Raw genomic sequence first — 13,216 nt, 5'->3', positions numbered from 1 at the left:
GTTCTATATACTACATGGCTGTTCTATATACTACGTGGGCTGTGTTATATAATATGTGGCTGTGCTATATACCATATGGGCTGTTATATGCTACGTGGGCTGTGCTATATACTACATGGCTGTTCTATATACTACGTGGGCTGTGTTATATAATATGTGGCTGTGCTATATACTATATGGGCTGTTATATGCTACGTGGGCTGTGCTATATACTACGTGGCTGTGTTATATGCTACGTGGCTGTGCTATATACTACATGGCTGTGTTATATGCTACGTGGCTGTGCTATATACTACGTGGGCTGTGTTATATACTACATGGCTGTGTTATATGCGATCATGAATCGTGGTATGTGTTAAAAGGGGGGCCCACTGAGAATCTTTTGCCTGGGGCCCTCAAAAACCTGGCCGTGAGGACTATATGAGGCTTTTACATATAGAACATATAAACATGCTATATTGCCAAAAGTACTTACCTTTCGATACTGTCTTCTAAGATTCTTGTAGGTAAACATTTTGAAGAAATTTATCACATTGTTCATAAAGTCTCCAAAAGCTGAAGTAGCTTCAGGTGGATCAGACCCATTCTCTGCTTCCTCACCTTCACCAGATCCTCCTCCACCGTCATCATCATCATCTTCAGCCTTTTCTTCTTCTGGCTCTGAGATTTGTGAAGCAATCTGCATCTCAAAAATTGTGTCTTCGCAGAAGTTGACAAAGAGCTCCATTTTCTCTGACTCTCCTCCTTCATTGACCACATCAAAGATAAATTGCCGCTTAGACTCTTTGACCTGTGGCATTTCCCATTGTGCTTTGTTGGTCTCACTAATCTCAAAGTAGATACGTTCTATTTTTTTGCCTGCTCCCATAATCTCAATTTTGCCAAGATATGGCTTGAAGTAGTTGATAATGCAATCAGCCAGCTCCAAAAAGTTCTGCAACCTCGTGTCATGAGGAACATGCTCTGACAGGTTAGTTAGTAATACTGCCACATTGAAACCAATATCCTTAGCAGGTTCCTGGAAGCGGTCGGCAAATTCTTCAAAGTTGATCATTTCATTTTCATCGGCCTCTGAGCATGAAAGAAGGAACTGGATCTCGGATGTTGTATATTGTTTCTGGCTATCCATTGCCTTTTGGAAATCTTTTTTAGATATGAGACCCCGAGGATCGGTGACGTAATCCCTGCAATACAAGAACAACTCACATCATTCTTGACAATATTTCCATTTCTTTGATGGATGCCTTATGTGTATGTTTCAGAAGTCTATGCATTAAATGGAAAGCTTTTGTCCAACAGAAGGGGGTGGCTATCTGTTTGCGCTTTTAGAACGGTGTTCTGAGCATTGGATCCCCGTGATGCCCATACGTCCTAATAAGGCAGCTGCATAATCTCTTTAATTGTGTTGATTTTTTTAATCATCAATACTCTACCTGAAAGCATCAGAAGCTACAATATCCTTGAGCTTCAAGAACATGTCGAAGAACTTGAGTATCATTTCCACGTTGCTAGAAGATTCTACCAGCATGTCCACCATCTGACGAGCAATAGTTCCATTTACCACATTACCTGAAGGGGACAATATAGACACAGACATTGTTTGGTATATTGCATTAAATATCATTAATGGTTTTATGACTAGAAATAAAGTAATTGCAAGTTCACCAATCAGTGAGCAGTTTGCCATAATTAATGTTGTCCTAAAGGGACTGTATTGATTGGAAACTTTATTTGTTAACACCCTAGTACCCTTATTTGGGGTCTTTAATTATCTGGAGCATGAATATCTATAGACAGGGTCTCTCTCCCTGGAGGACCCAGCCTGTAAGTGAATTACATGGACAGCTCATTGATTTTAGTTGGAACCATGTAATGCCTCATTTCTCCTGTGGTGGCACTGCAAGAAAAGTGAAAACTTACTGTCAAGTTCCACCTTACTGATCACTGGGTTATTCTGTGATCAACTTATTTTTAAAAGACACTTCTCCGCAAAAAAAGAGCTAATTTAAAGAGCTAAAGAATCAAGTTTTTGAAGAGTCCCCCTAATAATAACCCCCCCCCAAACCACTATCAAATCCAACATTTTCTTCTTGAGTATTTTGTATAACATGCATGTTCTGTATATAGTTTAATCATAAAAACATTCGTAATTCTAAAAAGCAAAAAGCATTCTCAAAAATGTTATGTTATGTGTGATTCAATACCTGGAACAGAAAGGGAAAGAGGGGTGAGTTACTGAAGTTTTACTTCATGCCCTCATGTGCTGCCCCCAACAGAGGACCCAACTAGGCGTGGAAAATCGAGTGTCTAGGCCAAAATATGGTCCAGCAGGAGTGTTCACCCATGACATTATGGCACATTCTTGGTCCATTTGTCAATTGTACAAAAGTCCTGAAGATTCATCTTTTGCTTTCATTCGTCATCCTTCTTATGTATTTTTACTGATAGTGTTTTCTTTGTTCTCGATCTAACATTCAATTTTGAACACTATCTAGACCATTTTTTGAAATTTCCATCACCATCGATGCCCGATTTCTAAAATCACCAATGCTGCTTCACTTTAATGAAACATTCAGCATATATTTGCTACCATGTGTAAAACTTTCCCTACGTATTTTACCTTCGAGTAGAGAGAGCAGCATGACCACCATGTCTTTTTGAAGGTCAAGCAGTTCCTTCAGAAGTCCAATCTGGCTAGAGTCCTAGAAAATAAAAAGAACAACTCAAGGAATTCTAGTTCTTTCCAAAATACACGACTTGTGTCACTTACTGAAAGATAAAACGTTCATCGTCAAAAACTTTCTAAGTTTCTCTTCTGAAATACAGTATTACAATGTAGCCTAAACCAGGTCAACGATGTCTACGTGTGACAAAACCAACAATGATTGAGGTTAGATGCAATGAAAGTGTAGGGATTGCTTAAGTAAAGAAATGCTGACCCATGTGATACAAGCAAAAATTTCCCTCGTATTCTCATAGCATTTTTGGGGTAGTGCTTGGAAGCAGGCTTAAAAAGCAAGGTGGAGTTGGTTTAGTCCATCTATGGTCCATTACCTGCCCAATCGAGGCTTGGAAACAGTTTGGAGGTCATGAATAGACTAACTTTACTAAGTGATTTGGTGGCTGAAATCACATATAATATTAATGGCACATAAGTTAAAAGCAAGGGTCAAAATTTTACAGGGTCAAATTTTTCCATCTTACCTCTGGATAGAAGCGACTCCAAAAATGATCCTTGTTTGCAATGCAATAAAAACAGGCTGTTTAAGTACAAGTAGCTAAAGTACCCTCATGTATGAGGATATCACCTTCCATCTCTCAGTAACTGGGTAGGTATTATAATTGGAGGACATAAAACTGAAGAGTCAGTGCTAATATGGCATATATAAGTCACCTATTTCATTTGTACTCCACGTGAAGATGGAGACCTTGTTTATTTTTTTACGCTGGATGAAAACCGCTAAGTAAAGGGAGTCGGGGGTTATGTACAGTTATAAAGAAGTTCTTTTTTTTTTCCAAAGAATCTTGCCCATACATTAGATACCAATCTATACCACCTACAAAACCATTTTATTAATATAAGTATATTTAGTTTCATTGCAGTCACTTGTGTGCATGGAGCCTAAGTGGTAAGGAAAATAGTTATACAGGTCAGTTCTAAACTCAATTTGTACTCAGTCTATTAGCATTTCCACCCCCAATACTAAAGAACCTTCATACAATACCTGGTTTCTGATTTATAGGAAAAGTTCCAACTGTTAAGTAAAATTTGTTTTTATTTGATCTAAGTTGGATAAATATTTTAGAATACGCCACCATTAGGAACCATGAGTTGCAGGAGGACGAGACGTAATTCACACCAGCAATGGAAAAGTTAAGGACGAAGGGTGGAAAATGCAGTTTAACATGTCCCGGCTTTCCCTCCCTCTCCACCCCAGACATTGTACTACAGTTAAAAAAATAAAATGCTGCGTGAAACAGACAGACAAGTGAGGGGAGGAGAAGGAGGGAGAGATGTGGTATCCAGTGGCTATTGATATGAGCGAGTTATGTGTTCCTAGGGTGCTTGACACACGTGTATAAAGTGTTTATATGCATTTATCTGTGACTAGCTACATGCTCTCTGATCTTGTATGTCCATGCACATGTCAATCAAAGAGTCACCTAGTATAAATGGTGGAATAGCTTAAAGCAAAGGGCATGTACTAGAGTAGTTGGGATGTATGCCCCGTACCTTGAGTTCTAATCCCAAAAACTGATGTGTTGACTATAGTTCTATTCAAGGCATCACAGCTAGTTACATTACTTGGATACGCTCTCTCCTCTTCCTTCGTCCCCCCCTACTACCAACAAAATGTCAAGAGGCGGCAGTTCACAAGAAAAGCAATGAGACCACCCCATAGAAAGCGGGCTTGGCCCACACAGTTCTAAACTGTCACACGGCTGCTGGCAAAACAAGGGGGAAATATGGGTACAATAGGGATGACTAGAGGGAGAGACAGAAGATTAGAGACTAAAGAGAGAAAGATAGAGATATTTTAAAAATCCTGTGAGATTCAGAGGACTAGAAAATAAACATAACTACAAGACTACCCAATATTTAAAAAAACACATCGTCAATATACCTTACTAGAAGAAACTATGAAGTGCCCATAAACTTGCGCATGTTAAAGAAAACTTGTCACCAGGTCAAAATAGCCATTTTCTTTCTCTTATTTTTATTTCCACTGCTCCTCTGAGCATTCTATTTTATTTTTATCTTTTTAAAACTACCATACGGTTCCAGAGATATGGACCTTTTTATTGAGAGCAAATCGGTATGGTCTTTACTAAGAGGTTGTGGTTCCCAGGGTTATTATCAAAAGGAGACTTCAGACATGCCCCAGAGGATCCTGTGAGCCATGTCCCTTAATAAATACCATAAAAAATTAACACTAAATAGAAAGACACATCTCTGAAAATATATGTTGAATTTAAAAAGCCAAAAAAATGCTTAAAACTTTGTGGGGCAGTGTAAATAAAGTAAGAGCAAAAACTGGTCACTATGCCAGTCACTTTCAGGTTACAAGTTTGCACGTTGGTTTAACAAGGATGCATATAAGGGATATATTAGAGGTATAGTTGGACATAGTTTGGATAATTAATTAGATGAAAAGGTTTTTTTTACAAAATTGAAGAATATAGCTTTAGTGATTTCTATGATGCTATCTATATTCCCTAAAATGTGAAAAATTTTGCAGCCATCTAAACAGAACTGCCAATGCAAGATTGTTAGAAAGATTTCAATTAACCAATTTCTGCAACTGAAGTACAAGTGACAAATGATGAGCAGCAGGGTCAACAAAATGGCCATCTCAACACTCCACCAAAAAAAAGCTAAACTATTAAAATGGCAGATGGGAGTTCTACAGTCTACTTTTCTGAAATGACACAAACACCAACTACTGGCCAATAAATTCAAGGCTCATTATACCCAACTTTTTGATCTCAAAAGGTCCATCCTAGAGAAGAGTAGTCGGAAGGATTGACAGGAACGTATATTATAAACAAAGATGAATGGCTGAACACAGTAAGGACATACAGAGACAAAAGTGTGAATGGCCGACAGACACGGAATGGGCTAGGGTGCACGTCTAGCTGAGACAATTTAAGGAAATGCAGCCGTGCCACAGAGAAAAATTCTTACGCCATTTCGAAGTCCTCCGTTTTGGGGCATCTGTTACATATTAGAATAAAAGTATTATTCAGAATAACTGCATGTCAAACATCATTTTACTTATACTTGAAACTTAGTGAAGAAGATTGTGCGTGAAGCTGGCTATGGACAGAAGATAGCATTTGACCAAACCAATACTTGGCCTTTGGCTAAGTTGCCCGATTCTTTCATTACATACCCCATCATCCCTGCTATACCGGCATGATATGAAGAGTGACAGGCAATACATGTCTGCCAACCAGATATCTCTGGTGCGTTTTATATCTGGGGGACAATTGGATTCAGATTGTTGGTGGATCGAACTAAACAACGTTGAGAATTATCCATTGTGTACAGCCAGCATTACACTCATGGCTAATCCTTGCATTTGACTCTGTTAGGCTGTCACACTACATATATCTATCTAAGGAAGACTTATCTTAGGCTGGCCATGAATTTTTGAGTGCTGCCAGCCAAATGGTGTTTTGGCTGACAGTTATTTCTGATGGCTTCCCATACAGATGAACTTGGCTCAACTGAGCAAGCATGTGCTCTCGAGATACTGAGTGTAATAAATTGCTAAGGAGGCTTATTACCCCAGGGAACAAAAAGGATCAAGTGTGTTGAAACCCAACTAGCCAATCCCACTCTTCCTCAACATCTGCTGCGGAAAATTTGGGAAATCCTCATTTAAAAAAAACCCCTCAAACTACAAAACAAAGCAAATACAAACAGAATTTCTACACGAGTAAAAGTTTACACATTGAATTACGTTTAAAAAAAACACCTGAGTTTCATAAGACACATGGGTATCAAAAGCAAAAAGGAGTGTGATGGTTCTTAATGTATGGTTCTCAAAGTGGGATAAATTTGGGTGGTGTTTAAGAGGTCAAAAATTGTTTTGGACTTCAGATCAGACATTACTATTGGACTCAACAACCTCAATTCAGTTAGGTGAAAAATTAGGATAAAAGAACTTCTTAATACACAAGACTAGTCACCAATCTATGCAGGTAATGGAGACATTATGCTATTGAAAAAACAGGCAGAAATAATTTTTCCGATCTAAACTTGGTGAAACCACAAGTAATGTTCATGGGATTACTTCTACCCATTTCCCAAAATTGCGCTAACAACTATCTTCTAGACCTCCTTTGTAAGTTATGCAATGGTAGAAAGTGTTCGACTTCCTACGTACAATCAAAGTTGGGGTTGGTAGAAAAAAAAAAAAAATTACACATGACTGAAGAATCAGACTACATGCAGCATGGCAATACGTATTCACCTAGAAACTATAGACTTTCTAACATCTAAACCTTTTTGAGCTTGATTTTTTCATGTACAGAAATAAGAAAAATGGGTTGAAAGAGTATATATGGTCTTTAAATTTATAAGAAAAAAAACCTGACATTTTGAAAAAACGCAGTAATAAAAAAAAATTGTTAATAGTAATATATGTTTGTACTGAAAGACTCATATTGGTTCTGTAAAAGAAATCTGAGTGGATATACAGTGGGGCAAAAAAGTATTTAGTCAGTCAGCAATAGTGCAAGTTCCACCACTTAAAAAGATGAGAGGCGTCTGTAATTTACATCATAGGTAGACCTCAACTATGGGAGACAAACTGAGAAAAAAAAAATCCAGAAAATCACATTGTCTGTTTTTTTATCATTTTATTTGCATATTATGGTGGAAAATAAGTATTTGGTCAGAAACAAACAATTAAGATTTCTGGTTCTCACAGACCTGTAACTTCTTCTTTAAGAGTCTCCTCTTTCCTCCACTCATTACCTGTAGTAAAGGCACCTGTTTAAACTTGTTATCAGTATAAAAAGACACCTGTGCACACCCTCAAACAGTCTGACTCCAAACTCCACTATGGTGAAGACCAAAGAGCTGTCAAAGGACACCAGAAACAAAATTGTAGCCCTGCACCAGGCTGGGAAGACTGAATCTGCAATAGCCAACCAGCTTGGAGTGAAGAAATCAACAGTGGGAGCAATAATTAGAAAATGGAAGACATTCAAGACCACTGATAATCTCCCTCGATCTGGGGCTCCACGCAAAATCCCACCCCGTGGGGTCAGAATGATCACAAGAACGGTGAGCAAAAATCCCAGAACCACGCGGGGGGACCTAGTGAATGAACTGCAGAGAGCTGGGACCAATGTAACAAGGCCTACCATAAGTAACACACTACGCCACCATGGACTCAGATCCTGCAGTGCCAGACGTGTCCCACTGCTTAAGCCAGTACATGTCCGGGCCCGTCTGAAGTTTGCTAGAGAGCATTTGGATGATCCAGAGGAGTTTTGGGAGAATGTCCTATGGTCTGATGAAACCAAACTGGAACTGTTTGGTAGAAACACAACTTGTCGTGTTTGGAGGAAAAAGAATACTGAGTTGCATCCATCAAACACCATATCTACTGTAAAGCATGGCGGTGGAAACATCATGCTTTGGGTCTGTTTCTCTGCAAAGGGGCCAGGACGACTGATCCGGGTACATGAAAGAATGAATGGGGCCATGTATCGTGAGATTTTGAGTGCAAACCTCCTTCCATCAGCAAGGGCATTGAAGATGAAACGTGGCTGGGTCTTTCAACATGACAATGATCCAAAGCACACCGCCAGGGCAACGAAGGAGTGGCTTCGTAAGAAGCATTTCAAGGTCCTGGAGTGGCCTAGCCAGTCTCCAGATCTCAACCCTATAGAAAACCTTTGGAGGGAGTTGAAAGTCCGTGTTGCCAAGCGAAAAGCCAAAAACATCACTGCTCTAGAGGAGATCTGCATGGAGGAATGGGCCAACATACCAACAACAGTGTGTGGCAACCTTGTGAAGACTTACAGAAAACGTTTGACCTCTGTCATTGCCAACAAAGGATATATTACAAAGTATTGAGATGAAATTTTGTTTCTGACCAAATACTTATTTTCCACCATAATATGCAAATAAAATGATAAACAAACAGACAATGTGATTTTCTGGATTTTTTTTTCTCAGTTTGTCTCCCATAGTTGAGGTCTACCTATGATGTAAATTACAGACGCCTCTCATCTTTTTAAGTGGTGGAACTTGCACTATTGCTGACTGACTAAATACTTTTTTGCCCCACTGTATCTGGTTTTCCTTATAATTAAATTACGTGAAGTTTATTTAAAAAAAAAGAAAAGATTGCAGTCACCAAATAGTGAAATTCTGGTGAATATAGGTTTTAGTCGGTTACACGAAATATGGCTTACCTGGGCCAATTTCATCATCATGTGAGCAAAGACATGCAGGAAGCCAACCACTGCATCCCACAGACGACTGTGTGCCAGACTCTGCTGGTTACCAGTGCACGGACCCTGACAAGGAAACAATCATGGACATTACTTAATTGGAAAACTTAGTCTACAAATCAGAAGTTTTAACCTTCAAAGTGTCTGGTTTAGACCAACAGTATTAGGATATAGATGGTTCTTTACTATTCAGGATATAATTACTTTAGCCAGAAAAAAGCCAACCAGCCACAAAAGATTGCGTCTACCCAGGAGAACCCAACATGTCCATGTCCAACATGTCCATGCATTGCTTAGACATCGAATCAATTTGAGTTGGCATCTTCCTACTTACTGTGACGGAATTGAACACTTGCTGCTAGGTTATTAAGGATTTAATAGTTAGATGTTGACATGTCTCAGTTGGGACTGGTGTTAACATTACTAAAGAGGGCACTATGAGCCCTGATACTCCTTCCAACCATCCTACACTTGATGTCCAACTATTAGAAAGATAGATGCATGGAATGAAGCTACATTTCCTAGTTTCTTCATTGGAGAACACTATTTGGGCACCTTATTGTAATGTTTTAGATGTTGTATCAGCGTTTTATTTGGCAGTATAAGGCATGTTATAAGGGAGGTGTCATAGTTGGTGCTGTAGAGGACACCACTTGACGTGAAGTCATCTTTACTCTGGGCATCTTGTGATCGGTTTATCATCAATGGACCCTTCAGTCAAAGCAGACAAGCCAGGGTCCTCTTACCTGGATATATTCTGTTAGGCTGTTGAACACTTGCTTTGCCACAGACATTGCTTTGGAAAAGTTCCTCTTGCCTTGGTCATCAATAATATCCTTCCCAGAATAATACCAATAGAAATCACTGATGGATTCCTGGGGTGGGAATTTTAGAAAATGATAAGAGGGTTAAACTTCAGTTTATTGATCAGATTACATTAATATAGACGTTTCAAAGGTTAGAGGGGATGTGGTTCCTGCACGTGGAAATTACCTGTAGGCGCAGAAGATAATCAACAGTGCAGATAATAATGTTGATGGTAGTGGTGTTGCCAGTCTGAGTACGTAGGTAGTTCTGAAAATCTTCAAAATGAAAATTTCTTAGTACAGCATGTTGTAAGTATTGGACTGAAGCTTACTCCATGCAGAGTATCTATGGGTGAGTCTACCATCTAGCGTCTAACAAATTACATAAAGATATTATTTCCAAGATCCTTTCATACCATTATTGTGTCCCTCACAAAGCAGCTGAAGGAACCGGAACAGATCCTGGGTGAACTGGTCATCCGCCATTACTTTTTCTCCTGAAGACATCAACAATCATAAAAACAATATCATTAGAGTTGGAGAAGGAAATACTCCAAGTAGGAAAATGTATAGAAAGAAGAGTGAAAAAAGTAGCACAAGTGATTCAAGAGAGAATGATGTAGATTAATGATAGAGACAAACAAGGAGTAAGACGGGTGAGTAAGTCACTGAATAAAAGAAGGAGAGATAACGGTAGAAGAAGGGACATATAAAGTGAAAGATAGTGAATAGTAAAACATAAAGATCGACAGGTCAATAAGAAGGTAGAGAATAGTAGTAAGGATGCCGAAAAATAGTAGGTGTGTTATAGACTGAATATGGATCACTCCGAGAGTCAAAGTTAGTTTCTTCCCAAACTCAATACACTACAAACCAGCAAATCCAGAGCTCATGCGGTTAGGGATTTACCAGGTCAAGAGTCGAGAGATTTCACAGAAAACCCTGCCCTAGGTAAAACTCACAAGGCCCTGTATTGGAAAATTGTACCCATCTCATAGTAAAAATTGAAATGTGAAAAATACCAACTTATTACCCTAGTGCAATCTTACGATATTTCTTCTTTATTAGGGCCCCACATAAAAAATACAAAAACAACAAAAAAGCTAATTTTGGCCAACCGCTGCTTCTGATCCATTAAATGTACTCCGCTTCCCACCTTCAGATATGGAACAAGAGGGCCCTATACCAGTTATCTTCCTTGTAGGACTTGTAGGAGACATCAGCAATTTGGGGTAGTTTGGACTCCCTCACTTACGAAGGTGGCTAAGGTGTCATTGTAGGGTCACCATGTCTATGAAGAATGAGGATTAGCTCAGTGGTTACAACAGCCACTAATCTCTCTCTTCGATAATCCATACATCTACCTAGTAAAAATCTGAAATGATGGAATTTAAATATATGTAGAGGAAAAGACACAACAAGCTTTCTATTTTCAAAGCCTTGAAACCCAAAATTTCCAAAATGTACGGTATTTCCAACCATACTAATCTGCTAGAAAGAGGAGAATGACTAATTAAGGCATCTCTGCAAAAGGTCCAAGGAGGACCAAGTGTGTCAATACATTTCATCAAAAACAGTAGGCTTTCCACATTAACAGTGTAATGCCTTATTTCACCAGTGGTGGCACTGTGAAGAAACCAAACACTTGCTCTCAGGTTCATCTTGCAATTGCAGCTGATCAATGGTGATCTCCAAAATGGAGAAACTCTTTTCATATCTAATGTGCTAGGCTTCTATGACCTGGAAGCTATTTGGTCACTCAGATGAGGCTTAGTTAGTCGCTGGTTAGTAAGGAAAGTGAGGGGATCTTGTTGCAGGGAAACTAGTGTTGATGGAATTCACGGAGATGACTCAACCCATCCCAATCTGTTGTCTCAATACATACTCCTAATAGGAAGGTTAAACATCCAATTATTAATCTCTACTATGGTATGAATTATTAGTGAAAATTAATAATTATCTTCCCCTTAAAAGGAACCTTTCATATTACAGCACAGGATCGAGCAGAGGTAGCTGAGCAGACTGATATATAGTGTTGTGGTATAGATTCAGGAGTTAGGAGTCTGGTGGGTGGTCCTACTTAGTGATTGACAGCTGTCAATCACAAGGAAGGACAGCCCACTGGACTCCTAAGCATAGGAAGAGCAGTGGATTAAATTAATTAAATACTAGTATGCATAATAAAATATTTCTATATATTTCTTGCTAAAATGGGTGAAGAATCAAAGAACTGAAAAATTCCTTTTTTAGGTTGGGTTCAGTCAGTAGAAGGATAGGGCGAGGAGGATGACAATGAGCTGTTAGTTGAAGCATCGGTGGAGCGTGGTTTAAATGAACATTTACCCTGTTCACGGTTGATGACTGGGAACCAAGGAGGTCAGGGAATGAGAGAGGCAGGCAGGAAAAGGAGGGGAACACAACCATGTCAGGGAACAGGAAGGAAAATGTGATTACCATTATTTCAAACTCATTAATTGGATGGTGCCAAGAATATAACAACAGTCCCCACCCAAACCCCCCAACAACGAAAACAGGTAGAGAGAGAGAGAGAGAAAAACACAGTTTGTCATATGGAACACAATATGTCCTGTGGGTAAAGATGATGTGATTAGGATAGAGGAGGGTTTGGAAAACATCGGCTAGATGTGGATGACATGATAGATATTATATTGCCTAGATATGGATGGAAGCCACGCTATCGACCCATACGAGTCAGATTTACACAAATACAACAGTGCATAGTTCAGGAAATGGATATAAACAATACAATGGAGTGACTTTCTGGATTGGTGGTCTACCTTTAGATAACTTCTTAAAAAGGACTCTCTGCTTTGGAAAACCCATATCATATATACTACTAGGAATTCTAAGTTAAAGGATTATTCTTGACTGGGCAATCTATTACCTAGTCAAAGGATAGGTAGGTGGGTAGGTAGATAGGGTGGGTAGGTGAGTAGGTGGAAAGATGGTAAGGTGGATAGGTGAGAGGGTGGATAGATGGATGGGCAGATAGGTGAATAGGTAGATAGATTAGTAGGTAGATAGGTAGGTGGGTGGATAGGTGAGTAGGTGGATAGATGGGTAGGTGGACAGGTGAAAAGGTGGATAGATAGGTGGGTAGATAGGTGAATAAGTGGATAGATGGATAGGTGGATAGATTAGTAGGTGGATAGATGGGTGGATGGGTGAGTAGGTCGATAGGTGGGTGGATAGATTAGTCGTGGATAGGTGAGTAGGTGAGTGGATAGGTAGGTGGGTGGGTGTAATGTAGGTGGGTGTGTAGTTGGATAGGTGGAAGGGAGGGTATGTGGATTGGTATGTGTGAGAAGGTAGATAGGTGAGAGAATAGATGGGTGAGTGAGCAGGTGTATAGGAGAGAGTATAGGTAGGTAGGTGGGTGGATAGTGCTATACTCACCCATCATTTATACAGGT

General features: G+C 39.4%; 1 protein-coding gene across 2 annotated transcripts in view; it reads right to left on the bottom strand.

The window, feature by feature from the left end:
• Positions 1-13,216, bottom strand: part of RYR1 (ryanodine receptor 1) — a 188,604-nt gene that overhangs the window by 62,398 nt on the left and 112,990 nt on the right. Inside the window, exons 84-92 of one of the 2 annotated variants that reach the window (XM_077285752.1) lie at positions 12,126-12,143; positions 10,199-10,279; positions 9,970-10,058; positions 9,723-9,851; positions 8,938-9,042; positions 5,687-5,716; positions 2,621-2,702; positions 1,434-1,569; positions 476-1,184 (exon numbers count right to left, since the gene is read on the bottom strand). In XM_077285752.1, coding sequence (XP_077141867.1) covers positions 476-1,184; positions 1,434-1,569; positions 2,621-2,702; positions 5,687-5,716; positions 8,938-9,042; positions 9,723-9,851; positions 9,970-10,058; positions 10,199-10,279; positions 12,126-12,143 — 1,379 coding nt within the window. The remainder of the gene's footprint in view (positions 1-475; positions 1,185-1,433; positions 1,570-2,620; positions 2,703-5,686; positions 5,717-8,937; positions 9,043-9,722; positions 9,852-9,969; positions 10,059-10,198; positions 10,280-12,125; positions 12,144-13,216) is intronic. The other variant, XM_077285753.1, reaches the window with a different exon arrangement.

This window comes from Ranitomeya variabilis, chromosome 2, assembly GCF_051348905.1.
Source record: "Ranitomeya variabilis isolate aRanVar5 chromosome 2, aRanVar5.hap1, whole genome shotgun sequence".
Classification (NCBI taxonomy): domain Eukaryota; kingdom Metazoa; phylum Chordata; class Amphibia; order Anura; family Dendrobatidae; genus Ranitomeya; species Ranitomeya variabilis.
Note: the sequence above shows the minus strand (reverse complement) of the source record. Positions and strands in the feature narration are given on the sequence as shown.